This window comes from Drosophila gunungcola (genome assembly GCF_025200985.1).
Source record: "Drosophila gunungcola strain Sukarami chromosome 2R unlocalized genomic scaffold, Dgunungcola_SK_2 000004F, whole genome shotgun sequence".
NCBI lineage: Eukaryota > Metazoa > Arthropoda > Insecta > Diptera > Drosophilidae > Drosophila > Drosophila gunungcola.
In genome coordinates, this window is record NW_026453167.1 from 1,060,377 (window position 1) to 1,084,133 (window position 23,757).

General features: G+C 37.8%; 1 protein-coding gene across 31 annotated transcripts in view; it reads right to left on the reverse strand.

Moving 5' to 3' along the window:
* Positions 1-1,564: 1,564 nt before the first annotated feature.
* LOC128254145 (protein muscleblind) overlaps positions 1,565-23,757 on the reverse strand; it is a 162,595-nt gene continuing 140,402 nt past the window's right edge. For 3 of the 31 annotated variants that reach the window (XM_052982978.1, XM_052982983.1, XM_052982976.1), the window contains 4 exons: positions 22,840-23,073; positions 17,558-17,815; positions 15,873-15,914; positions 6,203-15,042 (listed from right to left, as the gene is read on the reverse strand). In XM_052982978.1, the coding sequence (XP_052838938.1) occupies positions 13,021-15,042; positions 15,873-15,914; positions 17,558-17,815; positions 22,840-23,073 (2,556 nt within the window). In that variant the 3' untranslated portion in view covers positions 6,203-13,020. Of the gene's footprint in view, positions 3,383-4,045; positions 4,131-4,275; positions 5,071-5,400; positions 5,471-6,040; positions 6,100-6,202; positions 15,043-15,872; positions 15,915-17,557; positions 17,816-22,839; positions 23,074-23,757 lie in introns of those variants that run through there. The other 28 variants (XM_052982989.1, XR_008267517.1, XR_008267516.1 and 25 more) reach the window with 28 other exon arrangements.

Below are 23,757 nucleotides of genomic sequence, written 5' to 3' on the forward strand. Positions count from 1 at the left end.
GGTCTGATTATAATGGACGGAAACTTATTAGGCATTCTTATTTGGAGTACGGGAAAGATTCGACTTTCGGGTGATCGAGTGAGTTTTGCGTAGGCTTCGAAGAGAGCGAACTGAATTCTAGTACTACGAGTGGTTAGGTTAAGGTGCTGGAGTCGGTATCCAAGTGTTAGATAGAGAAAGAGGAACTCAGGTAGGTGAGATAGTAGTGATAGTGATCTTGATAGTGTGATGAGAAAACAAATTTCCGTATATTATAGCCAGCCCTTAAAAGTATATGGAGATAAATCTGTTATTGTTGAACAACTATTAGCTAGATGTCGGGTATTATTGGTGTTATCGTTATTGAATGGAGATATTCTTACGCTTGCCTCGAGATGGAACCAATTTAAAATTACGTTTAACTATCCTGCTTGCAATGGTAATCTGGTAATCGATTGTTGCTAGTTCGCTTTACTTTAATTCCATTTTACCTTTATCCAATTCTGCCTTCTACCTTTGTTCAATTATTATTTTTCTTTCTTCTTCTTTGTTTCTTTAAAAGATCACATTTCATGTTTAGTTGCCATTAGTAAATATATATATATATATATATGTATATATATATATAATCAATATATTTGTGTTAATGTATATATTTATACGTGTACAGACATAAATATATGTAGTATATATTTTGTATATAATAAGTAGTTTTCATTCTGCAATTTATTGTAATTGTTATTCTGTGTGTTCCAAATACGTTCTTGAGTGTATAAAAAAACCAAGTCACAAATCTTTATTACATAGGAAGATATAGTACGGTTTAATTTCGATTTCTGTGTGAGCTTGTGTTATTTTCATTTTCATTTACTAAAGAATTCAGCTAAATGAGTGATTAATTATACACTTTAAAAAAGTCTCCGTCTTTGTTTGTTGTTGCAAAAAATGCTTATTCCTTTAGATTTGATTAAATTTCTTGTTCTTTACCTCATCTTGATTTTGTTTATCTGTGTGGTTTTTGATGCTTCCTTCTTTTGTATATAAAAAATATGATTTCTTTTGCTGTAGTTTTGCTGATTTATATTGATCGTTATTATAAAATGTAAAAAAGGATTATGGTTTCTTTACTCTGTTTTCTGTATCTGATCTCTGCTTTCTGCTTAATAAAACCTCCATATCGTTTGCCTTTCGCTTGTAGTAAATCGTTGTTGCAAAAATAGGACGTGACTGTACTTTTTTCATCTTCATCTTCATCTTTATTTTTATCCTCATTATCGTTATTATTATTGTTATTGTTATATGTTTATTAATAATTGTTCTTGCTGCTTAACTATGGCCTATGTAGAATCTGTTTTTGATTAATTTTGACTATTTGCCATGATGAACTGTTTGTCAAACTTAACCTTAGTTAATATTAACACTCTTCACTAAATGTTTATCCACTTTTATGTACCTTTATTCACTTTTATTTATATTTGTATTTTATTTGCATTGAAATATGGAACACTAGAGTTTAAAATAGTTTGTAACTAATTTTAATGCAACTGCGCTCTTCTCCATTTTTCCTTCTCTTGTTATATTAAGTTCAATTTTTAATTGCTAATTTTCTTTTGTTTTTTTTTTTTGCATTTAACAACACTCTTTTTGTTTTTCGTTTTTACTCTTTTGTTTTGGTTTTGTAATATTGTAGAGTCGTCACTCAAAATTTTCCCTCTAATGCATGTCACTTGATGTGCAATTTGTATGCTTAAACCTTAAAGTCTTGCTATACGTACGAAAAAGTTCTGCAGAGTTCATTTTCCTCTATTCCCCAGTAGTACTTTCGGTTCTTATTTTTGTAAATAGTTCGTATCAACCTTTAATTTTCATCAAAAACTTCTATTACTGCTTTGTGTATTAATGTTTGTGTTTCGTAGAATGTGATTGTTTGAAGTTTTTGTTACTAGCTTTTAGACTTTAGTCCTTTTTAGACAAGTACTGCTTTGCTTTTGATTTTTTCCAATACAGCTTGGAGACTAGTGTGTAGAGAGCATCGCTTTAGGGTATTCATGATTTGTATACGTATTGTATGGATTAGGTTGTGAGGAGTATATGCAATATAAATATCTAGGTGAAGTTGGAGTTGACAAAAACGAGTATTCCAATGAATTAAGTAGGTGGCAAAAACTTTTAATAAAAACCCTATGCGGTGGGGTACCTGAAGTCTCTGCAGATTTGAAAACTTTAATCGGGGTTTCTAAAAGTAGGCATTATAATTTTTTAAAAAACTTTTCTTAAGGTTTTTTTTAAGGGTTCAAACAGGAAATCTCTAAAAATGTATTATTTAATGCTTTTAAACATAATGTCTACTTTTATGTACCTTAACTATTGTTTTCAAACCCCTGGCTTTCTGAGGTGACCCACCCCTATGACTTAATATACGTTTCTGGGAAAATGAACAGAGCTGCCCCCTGCGGCAGGTTGAGAAACCCCTTCTCCTAGATGCAACTCGATGGAGACGCCACCGTTGCCGGCGCCACGGTGATCGTGGTGGCCGGAAGAGCCGCCACAGTGGTGGCCACCACCTGGCCCATCTGCGTCTGGTAGTGATGCCCCACAAAGGCGTGCTGTTGCTGCTGCGGCGGCGGTGCCTGGGTGGTGTACTTCAGCAGATGTTGCTGCGGGGCGGCCTGCAGCGAGATGAACGGCGTGGCCTGAATGGGGATGCAGTTAGAGTTGTAGTCGCTGCTCAGCACCAGAGTGGGCGTGGCATCGGTGTAGTAGGCCGCCGGGGCCTTCAGAAAGGTCGCCGTTGCAGCCGGTCCCTGGTACTGTTGCTGAGGGGTGGGCATCGTGGCCGTGGAGGTGGTGGACAGCGTGGTGGCCGACGAGAGGGTGGGCGAGGTGGCTATCGAGCAGGAGGACGACGAGGAGGCCGACGAGGGGGAGTAGGGCGAGCTGCAGTGGTAGGTGATGTGTGGTTGCTGTTGCGCATGTTGCTGCTGTTGCGCGTGTTGATGCTGCTGTTGATATATGTTGCTGGCGGTATGGGCGGCCTGCTTGCTGGCATTGCTGTGATAGTAGTTGTTATTGCTGCTGTTGCTGTGGTAGCTGAACTGCTGTTGCTGCTGCGGCTGCTGCTGATGCTGTTGCTGTTGCTGATGCTGCTGCGGCTCGATGATGATCAAGTTGCTGGCGCCGTTGTAGCCGGCTGTTGCTGCGGCTGCCGCAGGATTGGCTGTTGTTGTGGCCACTGGGACAGCTGGCTGCTGATCACTGGGACTGGTGATCATGGCCGCCATGATGTTGGCCGGCGGCAGGACAATCGGTATGTGGTAGTATTTACACTGTTTGCGGCGGCACTGGCTGTTGGCATGATCGCGGCAGACAGCAACACGTTGATCAATCACCTCGACCTTGTCATCTGGATATTGGATCATCGATTCATATCGAATTGGAAAGCGGGGATAGAAAGATAAAAAGCAGGGCGTTAGTAAGTCGGTTACTATCGGGTTATATAGTAAATTGGTTTGGCAGTAGAAAACAGTGAAAGCTCTTCCAAAAATTTTTGTTCAAGTTTTTTTCGGTATTAAAAAAGTGATCTATTCACACAATTTTACATGAGTTCTTATGAAAGTGAGGGAAAAGTGAAGTCTTCGCTTCAGATTTAGCTGCCCGAAAACAAATCCTCTCGCATTTGGCTCGAAAATCTTCTTTACAATATAATTCCATACTTTTGTGTATTTTTGTGTGTGTAATTATCTTGACAGAAAGCCAAACTTAAAACAGTATAATTCAAACATAATCACGAAAATAGTCAACCGTTTTTTCTCAAATTAAATTTGCAGCCAATTGAGCAAAACTAAATAGAATAACTTGAGGTGTTCTCCTAAGTACAACATAGGATAAAAACGAAAATCATCATCTCAACAATGTCTAGGAGAAGGAAGCACTAAAAGCGTTTTAATATATATATAGATTTAGAACTAAACCCACAAGTGGGAAATGTAGGAAAAAAGGAAGAGGGAACATATAGAAAGGTAAAGTGAACTGAGGAAAAGGAAGAAACTTAGGCACATGCACTTACCTTCAGTTAAATGAACGAATCTACAATTTAACCGACTGCACATAGATCTATTAAAATCTTGGCACACCGGGAGGGTGTCCAGTAACTATATTGGACATGAGAGTTTGTTGTGTTTCAGACATAGTTTTTGTTTTGATTTGTTTTTTATTTTTTTGGGTATGGCAGGATGCAAACGGAAACCAATTCAGGAAATCAAAAAGAGTTTGTGGTTTTTTTTTGTGTGATTTAGGTTTTTTTGGTTGGGGGATTTTTTTTTTTTATTTATCATCGGTTTTCAGTTTCGAAAAAAAGAGAAGAGCAGAAAAAAGAAAAGAAAAAGAGCACAAATTAGTTATATCTTATAATATTGAAATGGTTCACTAGAATGGTTAATGGTTGGTTAGAATAAATACGGTTTCGGTTTTACAATTGCTTGATGTTGGTGGAGTTCCAGATGTTAGTCGTAGTTAATAGAGCTAACTAGATATGTGGGTATAGGTAGTATGTCTCGAACGTTCTTATCGGTTTCACATGATACATTTAATATAGATACTCGTATGTTAAGCTAGTTTTCTCTTTGACTTAAACAATCTAACAAAAAAAAGGCGGAAGATTCAAATCATAAAATGGCATTGCAAATGAATCGAAAGGGGGTATTGATTTCTGTAATCACACAGTGTGTTCCTCGCAATTGTTTATTTCTGTCTTTTGATGGGGATATATCGTGTGTGCGTGTGTGTGGGTGTGGAACTTAAACGCATAGCTGAGAAATAATATTTGCCACGAAATAAAACACTCTGTGGAAGCAGCAAGTATTCGATCAACAGAAACTGGGCCAAGAAAAGCTAAAGAAGCTCCGAAAGCGAAGCCATCAAGCCTCAAAGAGCTATCATCTATGGATGGACTCACTCGTATATGGTATGTCTGTTAGGAAACTCAAAAATGCTCTGATCTTTGATCTCTGATCTGATCAATCTGATTGCTTTTGCTTAGGTTCTATTGGGGCTGTACTAGGCGGTAACAATTACATATCCTAATAGGCGGCACTAGAAATATAAGAAAAGAGAAGAGAGAAGAGAAAGAGAGATCGTAAAAGGTGGGGTTAATTTCTTTACCATCATATCTCGAGGACTCTTTTTTATTTTTTCGGGGCCCTAAACCAAAGAGGGTTTAAATCAAAAGCTGCCAAGCTGAACTCAAAGTTGAAGCCGAAAAAGCTCTGATCTTTGATCCTCGCCAAAAATTCGCCATATAACTGAAGCACACGAAAAGCTGAAGCTAAGGCAAAAGCTAAGCGCACACAGAAATCGGCCAGGAAGCTCGTCGGGAAATCAATCAGGATTTAAAAAATGGGATTCGATTCGACCTATGCATACCTAATTATGTAAAAGGTGCCGTTCACTAGCATCGGACACTGAGTGTACATGAGGCCCCTCTCCGGTTGGGCTACGATATCGAAATATAGATATATTTATAGAGAATACACAGTTTATATATATGGTAAAATCTCTGGTGGGTGTAGTGGGTGTGGGGTGGTGTTGGGTGTGTATGGCGTGGTTGTGGGTGTGTATGAGTGGGTGTTGGTAAACAAACAACTGCTAACAGCTATGACACCCCAAGGTGTGTCCAGCTCATGTCTCATGTATATATTGCCATAGCCATAGTCATAGCCATAGCTCCTGACATCACCAAGTCAACGTCATCGTCTCGGAGCCGCGCCTTTGGCCCTGTTTGTTTGTTTACTGTATATGTTTGTTTGATTGTTGGCTCTTGTCTGAGGAGCGGCAGGGCATTTAATTTGATTAACTCAATGGCTCAAACCCCTTCCTGCCTTCCTGGATATATAATTGTACATGGGAAAAGTTGTCTCAGCTAATACTTGCTGCTCTAGTTGTGTTTTATTTCCACTTTCTGGTATGGTTAAAGGCTTGAAAAGAACAGAACTTAGCATAGGGAATGGGCAAGCGCTCATGCAGGAAGCCTACGGATGACACTGATAGTCAGGGCAGACTGTACCTGGCCACTGGCATCCGTGTAGATGACACAGGAGGCGTTCAAGGGTATTTTCGGATTCGCTATGAGGACATATTTATATGGTCATAAAGCCGAAAAAACATGCCTCAAATTAAATATGCGTTATGAGACAAATATTTAAATAGAAATATAGGTGTGTGTGTATTGGTGAGTGTGTGGTTCGGTGATAATAAAAATTAAAATGAAAATATATGTGGACACAAAAATACACATAATAATTTTAGTTTCGGTTTTTGTTGGTTTTCCATGCAGCATTTGTTTTGTTTTTTCGATCCAAATCCGTGCGTGATTGTTGTTATTCATAAATTAAATAGATATAAACATTTGGTATCGTTTTGTTTGAGTTGCATGCAAATGGTAAGAACATTGTTTTCATGTTTTAAATATTATATATTGTTGATTTTTTGCGCATGTGTGTAAGCATGTAAAAAAGGTAGAAAAATTAGAGTAAATAATTATATTTTTTGTAAATCCATTAAAGAAATCAAAACAAATAGGTTTATATAAAAATCTTAAGATTAAGCTTAAGCTGCATATGCGAAAAACAAGATTAACTAGTATCTGAAACCGAAATTTAACCATTTGTTGGTCAGATTTGGACCTATCTTCCATCTCGTTAACTGTCCCTGATTTCGAATTATGCTAATATAAAGTGGAAGCCTCGAGGAGAAAAAAAAACTTTGTGAAAGAGGTGAGAATAAAGTTTTGGGCGCCACACGGGACACGAGTTAATAAATGTAAATGTGTGATACCACGCCCCCATTAAAATAACAATGTTTTCGTGCTGTAATTACGGCTTTTTCGTCCTTACAGACCGCAACCCCTCGTGTAATTAACTTGTTGCTGGTGGGAAAAGTTTTTTTTGGATCTCTGGCTCTGTTGTTCGCATATGCAAAAAGGCAAACACACTTAAACCTATCGTAGATTAGTTCGGGTTCGGTTCAGTTTGTTTTGGTTTGGTTTGGTTTGGTTTTTAAGCTCGATGGTAGCAGCAGGAGGCAAATTAGCAAATTATAAAACAGTAGCATACTTTTTTGGGGCTTGGGCGGTTAGTCGACGCTGCAAATAAAAGGATTAAACTAAAATAAAAACGGCTATGAAGCGCAGGCTAAGCGGCAAACTGAAAAAGGCAGAAAAAAAGGATGAGTAATAATAAATAAATGGCATGTGTTAAATAGTAATCAAATTAAAACTCATTTGGCAGCAGCATCAGCTATTCACAATTTTTGAAGCGCATTTCAAACTTGTTACTGCGTCAGCCGTAAATGCTGAAAACGAGAGAAAAAAAGAGGGTATAAGCTCGGTTCGGTTATTAAGCAGGGGACAATCGCTCCTCACAGGACATCACACAGAAACAAGGCAAATACTTACTACATATACATACAAACAAGCCTGAAAAAGTCAGTCAAATATGGTAGATAGATACATGTATTGATAAATATATAAGGGTATGCAATAGGAGTATCAAGTTTCAAATTTCAAAGGGAAAACGCAAGAAAACTTTCACTAAATTTTTTGGGTTTACCAGTTTGCCTTGTAGTTGTAGTGTTTGTTTTATTTTTGGGGGTGTGTGCGTGTGTTTTTGGTTGTCTTTGTTTTTTTTTGGGTGTGTGTGACTGGGCTATAGACTCTGTTTCTTCCAGCGCAGGAAAAGTTGAAGCGGTATTCTATTTGATTTTGGATGTTCTCGTTCTCAAGCGTTTCGCAGTGCCTTCAAAAGCAACTTCACCTAGAAAGCATCTCGCACTACAAACTTGCTAACTAAGTGTGAGTGTGAATAAATGTGTGTAGGTGTGAGTGTATGTTGTGTGTGTGAGTGTGCGTGTTATGGAGTATAGTCTCCTCTATGTTCAGCAAACAGTCAAACATTTTACATTTCGGATCTTTTTGATATCCTGCTGCTACGAAAAAGAAAGAAAAAATTCATTTGAAAAGAAACAAAAAAGAAGTCATGTTAATAATATTTTCTGGGCCACAAGTGTATTGTATATATGTATGTGTGTGTTTCGGTCGAGCTAAGGAGATCGAATGTCCGAACGATGTTTGATCTTCGATCTTCCTTAGCTCCACCGATCGAAGCGGTCAAACGACAAACGAGAAGTCTACGAAAACAAAAAAAAAAGGATTAAATTTAAACATACTTAGCATCTATATAGCAGGTATCAGTCTTCAGATATAATCGTAATACCATTATGGGAGTAAACAAAAGCTCGGGTATTGGGGCGGTGCACCAGCTTACCTTAGAAGTGCTTTCGTATAGCTTTACCATCATACCACATGCCTCAGAAGCCATACTCGAGTTATATATGTATGTGAACAAACGCAATGTACGAGTAGTATTATATCGGTCTCGAGAGCGAGCGAGAGAGATACATATATAGAGGGTAGAAAGAGACAGCCACTTGCAACGTCACTGCTTGATATTCATACTCATAGTCATACCGGAATACTTGCTACAAAAAAGTTCTGTTTCATTGAGCACATGCTGAAAAATTACAAATTACGCTCCAATCGAAAAGTCTCAAAATCATGTAGAGAGATTTAAAATCAAAGTAAACACAAGAAAGGCCAACTAAATGAAGGTAACTGAAATTAAATTAGATGATCAGGTCGCATAGTAGCGTACTTTTCCCCGATAATTTCTCCGCGAAAGAGATAGACGAGCGCTTTCGGGCGAAAGAGGGTGTGTATTTTCGAGAGAGACGACATTACTGTTTCTTTGGTAACGCTCACACTTTTTGTAATGAACTCAAAGAAAAGCTTCAAGTTGAGTTGGGATTATATCGAAGGACCGACTGATTCAAGGATCATGCTAGTGAAAGATATAAATATTCAAATTGAAAATCTTAAAGTTGTGTGAGGAACATCTAGAAGATAAAGATTTAAAGTTGCTTGAAAGAGAGTTTAGATTAAAGTAGAGCAAAATGTTGGCAAAAACTTAAAATAATTCGAAGCATTTTCTTTGATAACATTACAAAAAGCGCTTAACTCTAGTGGGTATAATGACATATTATATATAGTTTATTCCATACACAAGAACAGCTTTTGCCAAATAATACAGTAATATTTCTCTGGATAGTCCAGCAAGCCAAGTGTATCGAGAGTTCTACCAAAGGATATCGGGTGTGTCTGTGTGAAGTGTGAGGAAATTAAAAGGAGTTTATTAGTCGAGCAGAGAGCACATTGAGTTTTACGTACGCCTAGACAATTACCACCGAAGTTCATTAATTAAAAAGCGTAGAAAATAGCGAAAAGCTTGATTCAACTTAAATATTCAGCAAAATGAGTAGACCAACTTAGGTGTAAAATCATAAATATACCATTAAAATTAAAAAAAAATTAAATTAATTTATTAATAAAAACAGCCAACAAATAGAAAGAGAGAGAGAAAGAGACAACGCACAGCAAACTGTTGTTTATGGATTAGTAGTGGGTGAGAAAAAGAGAATGTTAGTTTTGAGTTGATCACTTTCCAAGTTTCGAGTAAAAGAAGCCAACAAGTTGTTTTACGGTTTTTACAATAAAACGTATATAATATAATTTCAATATAATTTGTTTTGTCTTTATAATAATACGACTAATGTTAGCACAGATATAACATATTCATTAGTGTCTTTGCTTGTGTGTAGATGTGAATATAGATATATATATTTCGACATATATATTTAAATGTTATGAATAATTTTAACTTCGACATTCTTGCTCTTTTCCCAACTCTCTTATTTGACATGCAAACAAATGCCATACTTTTCGCTCACTTAACGTCGATGGGAGTGAATTCAAAATGGGAGCCTGCATACACTTCGTCTTCTCTCAGTGTAATGTGTGTGAGATTTTGGGCTGGCTACAAATTAAAAAGAGGCAACTAGGTGGATTCCACTAAACTATAGTTTCTGTTGGACGGTACAGTACTTCTGTCTATTGAAGAAGGCTTGAAAACCCACTTGACTATATTGGAATGGACTGTGGTTTTCTAAGTGGTTGTTTTTTTTTATTATTTTTTCTTCTTTCTTTTCTTTTTGTAAATCGAAAATCAGCCTAACTCATTGTTATTCTAGTGTCAACTGACAATTATTATTGCATGATAATGTTAACATACTGTTTTTGTTGTTTGTCTGTTTGTTGCTGTGTTTTTGGTGCATTGCTAAGTTGAAAAAGAAGCGGAATAAATTATGAGCTCTTAGATCTGAAATGCAAGTCAGTTATATTTTGGCGCCATGCAGTGGTGAGTGGTGTTTTGTTTTTGGTTTTTGGTTTTCGTTTCGTTTTTTTTTTTTTTTTGCTTTAGTTCTTAGTTATTTTGAGAGCGTTTTTTAAACATTTTGCATAGTTTTTCATTTGCTGAATTTATTGACCAACGGCAACAGTTCTACATTATCAACGAAAAAATTAACCATACGACACATATAGATAATGTTATCATACTTTTAGGCAAGACATTGAGATATATGATGGATATAGGTATATTTTAATCTGGTTTAGTTTTCTATTCGTATATATAGTAATGTATTCGGCTGTCATGTTTAGTAAGCATCTTTCTTATCGAGTATATAGAGTAAGCCAAGCATTAGCTGGCCGTAGTTTAGATAAATAGTATATTCAGATTTTACAACTAATTCTCTACCATTAGCGTACTCATTTTGCTTGCCATTATTCTAAGAGCTAAAAAGTATATAGGATGAGAATGATTTCGGGTTTTGCTTTGGGAAGAAGCAGTGGTAAGGGAAGCAGGTCAAAAAGAAGAAATGTCTGGCAGTCCTAAGATTATGTGGGTGTTTCTGTGAGGGTGTGAGAAATATTTAGCGGGGGAATGAGCGAATATAAAAAAATATTTCTATATAATTAAAAATCAAAAATTCGCCAAGCTCTGGGAAGGGATATAGATTGATTATAACAGTGCTGCTCTGCCCAAAGCGCTCGGCAAAGCTTGTGTTTTTGTGGATCGGCATCTGATAAGGTCCATATATCATTGGAGTACATTTAAATCAGAGGTGAGATGTAAAAGCGGCACAACAGAAAACGAATATCAAGTGAATACCGAAATAAGTAAATCAAATAAAGTAAAATACCAACACACAATAAGATATATATATTTGTTTTTTCGTAAACTATATATTTAGATAAACACACGGTATTTCAAATAAAACATTAATAAAAACTATCGAAACTAAACTAGAATTAGGATTAGAATTAGATTTAGGATAAGAATTAGTGGCAAACATCAAATTGTTGTAAAACATTAGAAGTACTTTAATTAAAAACAATTTTACAGAGATTATCGTATATATATCGAATAGTAATGTATGTAGGATGTTCTCGGATGAGGAGTTTTTGCGGGTGCTTGGGATGTAGGCGGGGGAAATCTAAAACTTTAGGTGCGCAAGTCAGTGGCAATTTTATCTTGTTATAGAATCTTCTCAAATATTTCTCAATCGGGAACACACTTTAAAATTATATAATAACTACACTAAAAACTGGTTTATAAGTACATAAAATACATAAATATCAACGTAAAAATTACATAGAAAAGGAAGTAAAGGAAAAACGGATAATCACACGAGATCTAACATTAAAAACTTAGTTCTGTTTGTCAATGATTTTATTCTTTGCTTAACAATTCGTTTACAGAAAGGAAAACATTTATAATACATCGAAAGAGTGGGCGATAGAGTGGGTTTTAGAGACAGATGAAGAGTGTGGGAGAAAGTCGTTAAAAATCAAAAGGATTTACATAGTTCTGGTCAACACATCAAATTTAAATCTCGATAACATAACATTAACATAAATCAATTTTGCTGGCTTAACAGTCTGAAAAGTGTACGGGTGTTTTGGTGCGTGTGTTATAGTAATACGGATAGAGAGGCTTGATAGTGGGTGATTGTACTGTAATATCTGATTAGTAAGCTAGACATATGATTTACAGATCGATCCTGGTCATGTTTATGCCATTTTTTTTTTGTTTTTCGGTGTTTGGTTTGGTGAAGGATGAGCGTGTGTTAGAGTACATAGTGTGGGTGTATATATCGTATTGTATATGGGTAGCAGCATACAGCACACATAGGTATATATGTATATCGTATAAGTAATCTATATAAACTAGACAATATTCGTTACGCATTTATCGTTGCTCAACAATTTTAAACAATTACAACAGCATTTACGCTAGCTAGCTAGCTAGTTATAGTTAGGAAACAATTAGAGTCAGCGATAGGTTGTTAGAGAGAGAGAGAGCACTGAAAATGGATGGTGAGCGGGATCGAGAGAGATAGCTATACGAGACAGGGACGGCGATGTGGATTAAGCACCTGTAGCTAGCAACATGCAATCACAACTGTACCCAGCATCGGCAGCAGCTAAGGGGCTTGTCCTTCTCTTAGCCCATGTCATTAACTTTTTGATCCCTCAAAGCTTTTTCGCTATCACAGTTCTACGTCGTTGTGTTTCATTTCCCCTCTCTTTAACCGCCCTCCTTTTTCTAAACTAGTGTTGACTAAGTGCTATCCGAAAAAAAGGAACTTAAGTATTACTATCAGCTAACATCTGCTTCTCTTCTGTTTGCTAGTGCTTTGAAAGCATGCTTTTTCGATTCTTGTGCGAAAATGGCAACACTTTGGAGTCACAGTGAGGTTGTATTTCGTTTTGTCAAATAACTTAATGGCAAATTATCAGCAAGAATTGGGCATTCGTGTTAGTAAGCTTCGATGATCTACGATCTGTCTCGCTGTCGGTCTGATTTAAGTGTTATCGTGTCATGGTTCGTCGTTTGTCTATCGCTATGAGGCCTATTATACAACTAAGGTCGGTTTTCTCTCTACTTGTCCTTTTCCAAGAAAACTGAGGCACATAATCTTACGTCTTCGATGTGTTTAAATCTACGAATCTAATTAAGTGTGACTTTTCATCTGTTAGATGGCTGGGTGTCTTAAGTACAGTTGTGTTTGGGTTTGTAGTTAGTCAGTTTCTTAAGAGGTCTTCATCTTTTTGTAGGGATTCAGGACCATGGCACTGCCTGGAGTTCCTCCCTGTGCTGCTGCTGCTGCGGCTGCTGCAGCAGCTGCTGCGTATTGCTGTGCAGCAGCAGCCTGAGTTTGAGGCATGGCATAGGTTGCCGTGGGCATCATGCCGGGATAGAAGTAACCTTGGGCCTGGGCATATGGCATGGGTGAGGGCGCTCTTAGCAGGGCAGCCGACTGATATTGACTGGCACTAACTGATCCAGCTGGTGTGGAACGCACTGGAGTGCCAGGCACTGGGGTAGTAAGTCCGGAATTTGGCAGTGAGCCCAACTGGCGCATCTGGGCCTGGGCTTGAGCTTGAGCCTGAGCTTGCATTTGCAGTAGAGCTGCCATGGAAACGGCCTGAGGTTGAGCTGCCTGCACAGGTTGTTGTCCAGCTGGCACATAGCTCTTGTTAAGGGTTAAGCCAGTGTAGGCAGCTGCCGCCGAGGAGGCTCCTCCGGGCTTGGAGGCAGCACTAGCCACTTTGAGGGCATAGTTCTTCTGGGCCACCTCCTTGGCCAAAGCAGCGGGATCGGTGGTGTAGTATCCTCCAGCATTGGAAGCCTGAGGGGTTAAACCTGCGGCTGCAGCATAGGCGGCATAGGCCTGCTGAGCATAGGCTGCCTGGGCATGGGCTTGAGCCTGAGCCTGAGCCTGAACTTGGGCTTGAGCTTGGGCCTGTTGCTGCTGCTGTTGTTGCTGCTGCTGTTGCTGATGCTGTTGCTGCTGTTGCATTTGTGCCTGGGCATAGGAGGGTGTACTGCTGGGCAGACTGACCATGGTGGAGGTGGCTCCTCCATAGGGGGAGTACAGATTACCATAGCTATAGGCGGGCATGGCATAATTAATGCGCTGCAAATTGGCTTGAGCTTGGGCTTGCGCTTGTGCTTGAGCCTGGGCCTGAACCTGAGCTTGAGCCTGAGCCTGGGCTTGAGCCTGAGCCTGAGCCTGTGACTGATAGGAAACTGCCGGAGCAGAAGTAGTGGGTGTGGGCAGAATGCCAGTACTGTGACCATTAATCGTATACCTAGAATAGCCATCGCCATTCTGCTTGGCAAAGTTGCGAGATGCGGATGTTGCTGCTGGGCTAATATTTTCTAAATCACCATTTAGTTCTTCGGGATTGGCCGACTTCAGATTGTTATTGATATAGGACAAGTAATTGTTATTATCGCCCAGGCCATTGGGCAGGGGCAAAAGACTATCGACTGGCGGGGAATCGGCAGGGGGCGGTGGTGTATTGCCATGGGGGGGCGTGGCAGATGCTGCTGCAGGGACAGTAGCAGTGTCTAATGTATCTGTTGTTATTGCTGCTGCTGTAGCTGCTACAGATGTTTCTGGGTTTGGTGAGATTGTTCGTGTTGTATTACAATCGTTCGAGGGACTTGGATTTTGGTTCGGATTCAGATTCAGATTCGTTTGGTCACTATTATTGTCTTGATTGCTAGCTTGATCAATGGCATCGCTGCGATCGGCATTATCAGTGTCAGCATCAGCAGGGCTATCGTTTTCGTTATCGTTATCGTTATCGGGATTGTGATCGTTAGCTTGATTAGTAATGGCTGTTGCTGTTGTTGTTGTTGTTGCTAATGCTGATGATAATAATAATGATGATGATTCTGATGCTGTTGTTGTTGCTATTGCTGTTGCTGATGATGGTATATTGGTAGTAGCAATTACAGCATTTATGGTACTTTTATTGTTATTAATAATATTAATCATATTATTACTGGCTGTTGCTGTTGTAGTTGTTGTTGTTATGGCGCTACTTAATTGTAGTTGTTGTTGTAGTAGTACATTTTGTTGTTGTTGATGTAGTTGTTGTTGTTGTTGTTGTTGTGGTTGTTGTTGTTGTTGGGGATACTCACATGAGACTGGCACATAGGGCTGCATTAGCTGCTGATAGGCGGTCGCACCGGGCTGATAAACTGGAATGCCAGACTTTTCGGCAGCTGGACGTTTGAACGGTACCATGCCAGAGAATTGCTAAAAAGAGAGACGATTGGAGAAAAAAAGAAGAAGATGGAAAAAAGATGAATAATTCATTAGTATCATCATTTCCATTTTGCTTTCAACTTAGTCTACTTTTGGTAACCATATACACTAAAACAATTGCTTACAAACGAGCTTGCTTTTTGGTTAATTTTGAGTTTCTTATTTTTTTTCTTGCGCTTTGCTTGCTTTTTTATCGCCAATTTCGATTTCTATATTTTTTTGGGGTGAAAGTTACCAAATCATACGAAATATGAAACTTAATATTTCTTCAAACTGAATCATATCAGAAATAGAACAACTAAACATAGAAAACTAAACATAGGCAGAGTACAGTTTGCAACTGAATGAATTGGAAGTGCGTGCAGTTCGGTGGAAAATTGGGGAAAAGCGTTCGCAGTTTATTTCTAAGTGAAATGAATAAGCTTTAAGTGTTATTGATTTAATTAATTTATTTTTTTGTGATTTTTTTTCCGATCGATATGATATTTTGTGTGTGCGTATAAAGCTTTTATATCTCCGAAAAGTTGTTTTGATCAACTTAAAATGTCTCCATGTTTTTTTTATATATTTATGAAAATTGTATAGATTTTTAAGAAGCAGACCAATGGCCACGATTTATTTATTAAGTTCGATGGATTTTGAGTGCATGCGGCGTTCATTGAAATATCAGCTGGTTAGCTTGACTGAATATAAATATTAATCGCTTGTTTTGGCTATTCAGACAGTAGTCTTTATAATGTGTAAATATTGTAGATCGATTTTTCTATAGCTGACTACTGTACGTGGTACATGGCGATTGTCATTCAGTTTGGAGTACTTACGAAGTTTTCATAGTAAAATGAACCAACCGTTTTAACATCCATCTTTTTTGGCATTTATCGATTGTTGTTGATTATGCGGTTAGTGTATGATTTGTAGTTGATTGTTGGGTTATCATTGTTTGATTGATGATCAGATCGTAACGGGGGTTAGCACACACACATTTCGCAGTTATTATTGTTTCGTTTTCGATTGCGATTTCGAGAGATAGTTACATAGGTGGTGAAGTTTTTAAACGAACGCAAGAGGTTATGGAATCGAAGAAGAGCAAATGAAGAGGAGAGAAGAACACAAATGAAATTAGTGGATATATCCTGGGCACAGTACAGCATTATGGCATTAATCAGATACATATATACATAAACGGGTAAACAGATACTTAGTCCTAATAGATGGCAATGTGATGCGATGTGATGTGTGGGCGTGATGTAAACGGAAAACTGGGGCGGGATAAACAATGTCTGCAGGCTGCAGGTGGTGCATGTTCAGCTAATTAACCAGGAAAAGCACTTAAACAATTAAGCTCGCGAAATGCAATCAGCGGCAGAGGCAAAAGCGAAAGAAAGAAACTTACAGTTACCGCTAAAGGTATTGCTACGGCTACAGATACAGCTATACAGCCTTGGCAATTATCGGTTAAATCATTTTAATTAACACTTGGCAGGGCAAATGTGCTCGTGTTGTGATTGTGATTTATCATATGCCACGTGTAATTGGTTCAACTCGCTCTTTCCATTGCAAAAAGTGTGTGTTTGTGTGTGTGTGTGTGTTTGAGTGAGTGTGTATTGATTAGTGTGCCTGTGTGCGAATGTGTGTGCCTTGGTAAGTGTTTGCGCTTTTGATATATCGTATAATGACTTCATTTTGTAAATTAAATGCCGGGGGTTGCATCCCCAGCCGACCTGGCCATGCTGATAATAAACGTTAATTGATGGCACTTTGATGTGCATGTGACTGACTAACTGAGTGGGTGGGCCAGTGAGTGATTGAGTGAATGAATACCTAAGGTGGGTTAGGTGAAAGTTGAAAGCATTTCGTTTCGCGAACCATAAGGGTCTGGATCTGGGGATTGTATACGGTAGATTCATAATCACAGTGATCAGTTTGGAGTTAATGGCGCTTGGCTGCGGCTTTTAATCGATTAAATTTGAATTACAAAGAACACTAGTGAAAGGGATAATAGAGAAAAACCTTTTTAATTGATAACACAGTAAACATCTCAAATTTTGTTTAATTCTTAAAGTTCTTAAGGAATTAAATTATTTTAGTTTTCAGGTAATCAATTTATATAATGTAAAGCATATATTGTATTTATATTGGAATAAAAAAAAAATCATTGCTAATTTTTTTAAATTCATTCCCTAGTTACATATAAAATTCTTTAGATGGAAAATATATTTTATGCACACCAAAGCAGCACCAAATAACTCCAATTGTTTTTATAACTACTGCTTAAAAATATATCTTTATTTTAAAGATCCTGAGAGGATTAGACCGCCTAAAAGCATGCAACGAAAAAGGCATAACTAACAGTTCAACAACCAACAGAAGCATTTACGATTGTCAAAATTAAGGCAATCAATTAGTTAGGGCAACAAAAAAAAAAAAACAAAAGTTAAAATTCAAAAATCGTGAATCGAAAAAATCGAAAAATGCAAAAACACAAAATGAAGGAAAAGAAAAATACCAGTGGAAACATATCGGTTGTGTCCGCCGCCCGCTTCTTGCCCACTTCCAGTGTGTGATGGCCCATGACAGCGGCGGCAGCGGCGGCGGCAGCAGCGGCGGCGGCGGCAGCGGCGTTGTTTGTGGTGGTTGTTGCTGTTGTCGAGGTGGCTGCTGTGCCAGCGGTGCTGTGGTTGTTGTTCATGTTGTTCAGCTGGTGTTGCAATTGTTGTTGCTGTTGTTGTTGTTGCTGGTGATGGTGTGCCGCAAGAGGTGAGGTCTGTGTGTGTTCGTATGCGTGTTGTGTTGTGCGTTGTTGTATTCGTCAAACATTTTGAAAAACATTTGTTTTTGAAAATTGACACCAAACCAAATTTTCAGGCAGGCAAATATGAAAAAATTATTAAAATATACAGGCATTTAAATCAAGTGTTAATAAATAGTTGAGAAATTCCAATTTGAATTAAATATTTTTATATTTCGTTTCCGATTTTCATGAATTATTAATTAGCGTGTCCAGTTTTGTATATTTTTTCAATTTTTTTTTAAATTTTTTTTCCATAAATTTATGCAAGGTGAATTTACATTTGTTTGAGTACACATTTTTATTTTTTGTTTGTTTTCGTATTTGTGTTTTGTGCATATGTGTGTGTGTTTATTTTTTGATTGTGTTCGTACCATCCATCGTAGAAGCAGTTACAGTGTTTGTTTTTTGGGGTGTGTGTGTGTGTTGGCACAGGCGAACAGATGAAAAATACATAATAGTAGAAGAGTACGGAAGTGTTTTGATATCGATAAGTAAATAAATAGAAAAAAAATCAAATTTTACGTATATATAGATTATATTCGTATAGAGAGTAAATATGAATAAATCAAGTAGAAATCAACGGTAATCCAAAAAAACATGATTTCCATTTGATATTGAAAGAGCCTTAAAATAAACGTGTAACACATACCAACTAAATGTTAATAATTTCGATTAATATTCATTGGTTTTTATTTGGAAAGAAGCGTAAATCAAGTTAGTTTAGTGTGAGTGAAAGCCTTGTTTGGTTAGAGAATCGTTTCAAAAAAAGCTTGCGAAAGCCAGCAAAGTGTAAAAGCCTTGTTTTCTTATATTCTTAAACCTATCCTTTCGGCTTACGATCTAACTTAGGGGCGATGGCAAATTGATTGGCTTGCCAACAAAATCACTCGGTTCACCAATTGATTCGTTAACTTTGACTAGACACATTCGCATTTGTGGATCATAAGTTATATAATGAAATACCTACCGATGCATCGATGCTGCTGCTCATTCATAAGAAGCTGAATAACTCAGGCAACTCAAGGGAACTTTAAATTAAACAACTTTGTTTTGGATTAGTTTGATTTTAGGGATAGTGTTTTGGAACTTGGAATACTTTTTGTTTACTATAATTTAGCCATCGTGACCCAGTTTGGTTTATAAGCCAAGTCGTTTACCCGAGTGTATAGTGTATAGTTTTAAGACCCCGGAAATGTTGCGACCCCAATTTCTGTACCCATAAATACTCTTGCAGAGCTCAATGCTAATGCGTTTAACACCGCAATTGGGTTCAGCTTTTGCCCGATTTTCGCCCCTTTACCACGAAAGTGGACCCATGTGTGCCTAATAACCAAGAACCACAAAATAAAAATAAACCAAACAAAACACAGGCAGCACACTGGCAAAAAACTTAGCATACATTTTGGGGCACAGGGGACAGGCACACATAAAAGAGTGCACAAATTTGCATTTAAATGGAGACAGCGAAAGAGATGGGCTCAGTTGACCCGACACTCCTTCGTTTTTTCCCCACATTTTTCTGTGCTGGTGTCACTGGCAATGAATGCTACAAATGGATTAATTCGCTTGGGCGCGACAACATCGTGGGGTGTTCGTACATACACATATATGTTCCCATAGCTGAGCGTGTTTTTGTATCGGGGTCGAGTAGAGAGTCCATAAAAAACCAGCAGGCAGACTCCGCCGGACAATTCATTGGCATGGAAATCTCTGCTTTTAGTTAATTTTCCGGTTCAAACGTTATCCGGCCCGTACTAATCCATGTCGCCCGTGTCCATGTCCGTGTCCCTGTCCGTATAACGTATTCGTATAACGTATAACGTATACGTATACGTAGCCATGTCCTGTTCAGGTTGACATTTACATTTTTGGTCAGTTTGGTGGGAAAAAGAGAGCGGACGACTGCCATTCCCTTTCACATTCACATTCCCCTTCAATTTCACTTTTCCTCCGGACTTTTTTCTTGGCCGAGATGCTCTTGTCACGCTTACATTGCCGGGATTATAGTTCTGTGGGGTCGTTGGTTGCGGCAGGTGGCATATTTGCCATCGACATCATGGGGAGATCCCCCATCGATATGGGGCTTTTTGCTCCTCTTCGTTTGCTGACATATGGGGAACGTCGATTTGGTGACCCAGAATGCCAAACAGCAATCATAATAAACAAAACTTAAACGCTTATCAACGTGACAGCAACAATAACACAGGGAAATTATAGAGGAAAATCATATATGCAAAGGCAAAGTTTTGTGTGTGGGTCTGTTTGTGTGGTGTGGTTTCTTGTAGCGTCTGTCGACTGGTTTTTTAAATATATATACATATATATAGATAAATATGCATATAACTCGTTATAAGGTTAATCAGCTAACTTTGAGGAGTTTGAAGGTAACATTTAAGAAGAGTATTTTATAGATATAGGGTTTGCAAAACGATTTATGTTATATACAGGGGACATGAGAATATAGAGCTTAGGGATATATTAACTTGAAACAAGTCTACGTAAAGGTATTTAACAATATAAAATATATGAAAGGAATGAAAGTAATTATAAAATGAAACAGCAGCGCTGCATCGGTTTTGTATATTTATTTGTATAGCTCAAGTTAACGCTATTGCCTTTATTCTTATGATAGACATTTATAAAAAAAATAACTTGTTTTAAAGTTAAATTTGGTTATAAACGAAAATAACCAAGCATTAACGCTTTGCGGCATATATAATAGTAGACAGGTGCAATAAGGTAAGCGTTTAATTCCCATTTTTACCAGGGCCGTAATCACATTAAACGAGCACCCATAAATACAATTATCAGCTCTGTGAGGGAAAAGGAGAGGGCGAATGTCAGCATGTGTGCCTTTGGGATGGTATCAAAGGACATTTTCATACAATAATCGCGTTTGTCCTGCCCTTCCGCTGAACGATGAACGAGACGAGGAGAGCCTCGATTGAATTACGCCTAAAATGCTGCAACAATTTTTCACTTTATGCGATATTATGCTGCAATTATGTGTGTCATTTTCACCCCCCTCCGACCCCTCCCCCTTTTTCCAGCCGGCTTTTCAGTCAGGCCAACAAGGACATCGCGTTGTTGTTTGTTGCGTCAAATAAATTTCCAGCAGAAAGCAATTAAGTCGCGAATTAAGTACGGCGCATAGGACACGCAGCCGGGAAACACGGATACGACCACGTACGTGCTCACATATGTGTGATTGTGTGAGTCCCGTGTTGGCCCGGCTGCCTCGCTTTTCCGCTTTTCCTCCGCTTTTCCCCCACCTTTCCCCCTCGTTCTACCTGCTGCGTGCTCAAAGTTTTAACGCGTTGTAATAAATGTTAATTTTGGCCCAACGAAAATCAACATTTATGGCGTGTTTTATGTGAGCTTCAACATATTTTCCGTGTTGCCGGATATTTTCTTCCTCTTCGTTCTCCTGGCAGGATTATGCTCTTCCATCTCTACCCACACTGTTTGTTTTGTTTGTTCTGTATGGGAGGCATACTTTAAAAATATAATTATTTATTGATCTACAAACAAAATTAACATCTAAATGACGCTGAACACCCTGTTTGAATGATGTCCCCTCAAATGATTGTTGAACATTTCATTTGCCTTGGACAAACATAATTAAGTTCAGCCAAATGAATTTTCAATTAGCCATAAAATTTTATTTGATGCTTCACCGAATTGCATTCCGCAAAACAATATTTTATATTGAACGGATCATGTTAAAGCTCGACTAAAAATGTTATGTATTTCGATACAAATACATAGAATGTGTTTCGATCAAATTTTAAATTTTGTTTATAAATCATTATACATTTTAATTGTAATAATCACTAAAAAGATTTGTATTTGAAACTAATTTTGCAGTGAAACTAATCAATTTAATAATTTTTTTTGCTAGTTAATTTATTTATTAACTAAATGAGCCTTAACTTTTTTATATTTTGGTACTTCATTACTAGTTAAATGTATCTACTTGTAATTTTTTTTTTTTTTTATTATGACTAATGAGTAACACGGATTCTATAGATTTTTAATCCAATTATTTGAGTGCACAATGTGTCACGTATATCAGGCAGAATTATTCAGTTCATTGATTTGAATTTTTCTATATTTTCGGGGGACGAGCGGAGCTCGCTTAAGCATTTATTGCATAGCCACTAGCTACGTCATTGAATATGCAGCATAAATAAATAGCATAATTTGTGTTTTACAAATTTGTACGATTACACACTTTTTTTGCAGCTCTTAGGGAGAATAACAGTTATTTGTAAAAGAGATTTTATGTGTGAGGGCGTGTGTGTTTGCATAAAGTTAATTAAATTGTTGCATGCGGCATTAACTTCTAATTAAATTTGCTTTAAATCCATATGTGTCTATAGTTCGAGATTTTCCAATTAAATCGAACGGTGAATTTGGCATGAATTTAAAGCAAATTCAATCATCTATTTCGAACTAAGCACGATGGCCTAAGGTCAACGTTGGCTAGATATATACATGGATATTTGGGTATATATTTATATATTCGTGTGGCGTGTTAGTGCAGGAGTAAAATTCTGTGTTGTATTTCTTTGTTGAGGTTATTTGGAGATTAAAAACAAAAAAACGCTAGTTGGGCGACCATTCCACGAATTAATTTCCAGATTTTTATTTTATTTTTATTTTGCAAAGCATTTGTTATTAGCAATTTTTGTGGTTTTGATTTTATTATTTTAAATATATTAGTTTTATATCAATAAAACTATTTCTTCTAGTGTATATTTTTTTTATTGAATTTCTTGGATATCAGTTCGTGAAAGCGTCTGGCAAACGTGTTCAACAAAAAATGTACTTTCGCAGGAAAATAAAAAATAATGAAAACCATAAGTCTTTAGGCAGCACAAAAAACACAAGTCAACGGAATGTAATAAAACCAAAAAAAGGGCAAAAATTGATCGAACGCAAACGCAAAGAGAAGGTTCGAAAAGTATAGAAAAATATATAGTATATAGCCATACCGCAGCTGCAGCAGCGACAGCGGTGGCGCGTGTTTGGGCCGCTTTTAATTGTGCCTGTAGGTGCAGGGGGGGATGGAAGTAGCGGCAGGGGTCGCGTGCGCACCTGCCCTTCACGGCGTCCATGCAAACCGTAATCGAGCCGTCGTCGTGCCTGGCGACGCTCTCCTGCGGATGGGCAAACCGGCACTCCGACTCCGCCCGTTTGCAGGCGCCGCGCAAGAATTCGCGACACACCTGTTTTCGGTTATCGCATTTGGTTATCGGATATTGCGCATTTGGATCATCGCAAACATCGCCATGGATCGCCATCGATCGCAAACACACACACAACACGACGCCCGCATTTCGATGATCATCGTTGGTGGGTTGGTTTTTGATTGGGGGTTATTATCAGGTGGTTTTGTATTTGATCGATATATTTATCGATTTTTGTAGTTGCAGCGATTGTTGGTTGATCGATTGTTGGTATCGGTATCGGTATCAGTTGATTGGTTGGTTGGTTGGCGGGCGTTGGCAGCGGATAGCAAAAGTGGCAGCAGTTGTGGTTCAGAGTGGTTCAGTGGTGTTTTCGGTTTGGTGTGTGTGTTTATAGGCGGAGAAGGTGTATGTGTGTGTGTATGTGGAGTGTGTTTTTTGGAAATAATGGAAGGATATTCAGTAAAAAAGTTCATTTCTTTTGTTTCGTTTTTTTTACTTTGTTTATTATTTTGGTTTACGTTTTAGTTGTCATCAAAAGAAAAGTTAAGTATTTGCGCAAAAATATACATATATATTTTCGATTCGTTCCAAATCAAATGGTAGGCAAGTTTTTTTTTTTGATTTTAGTGGTTAGAGCCGATACAGATGCATTTCATGTTAGGTTTTTTGTTTGATTATGTTTTAAGTATTTTTTTTGCTGTTGTACTTGCCTCTTGGAAT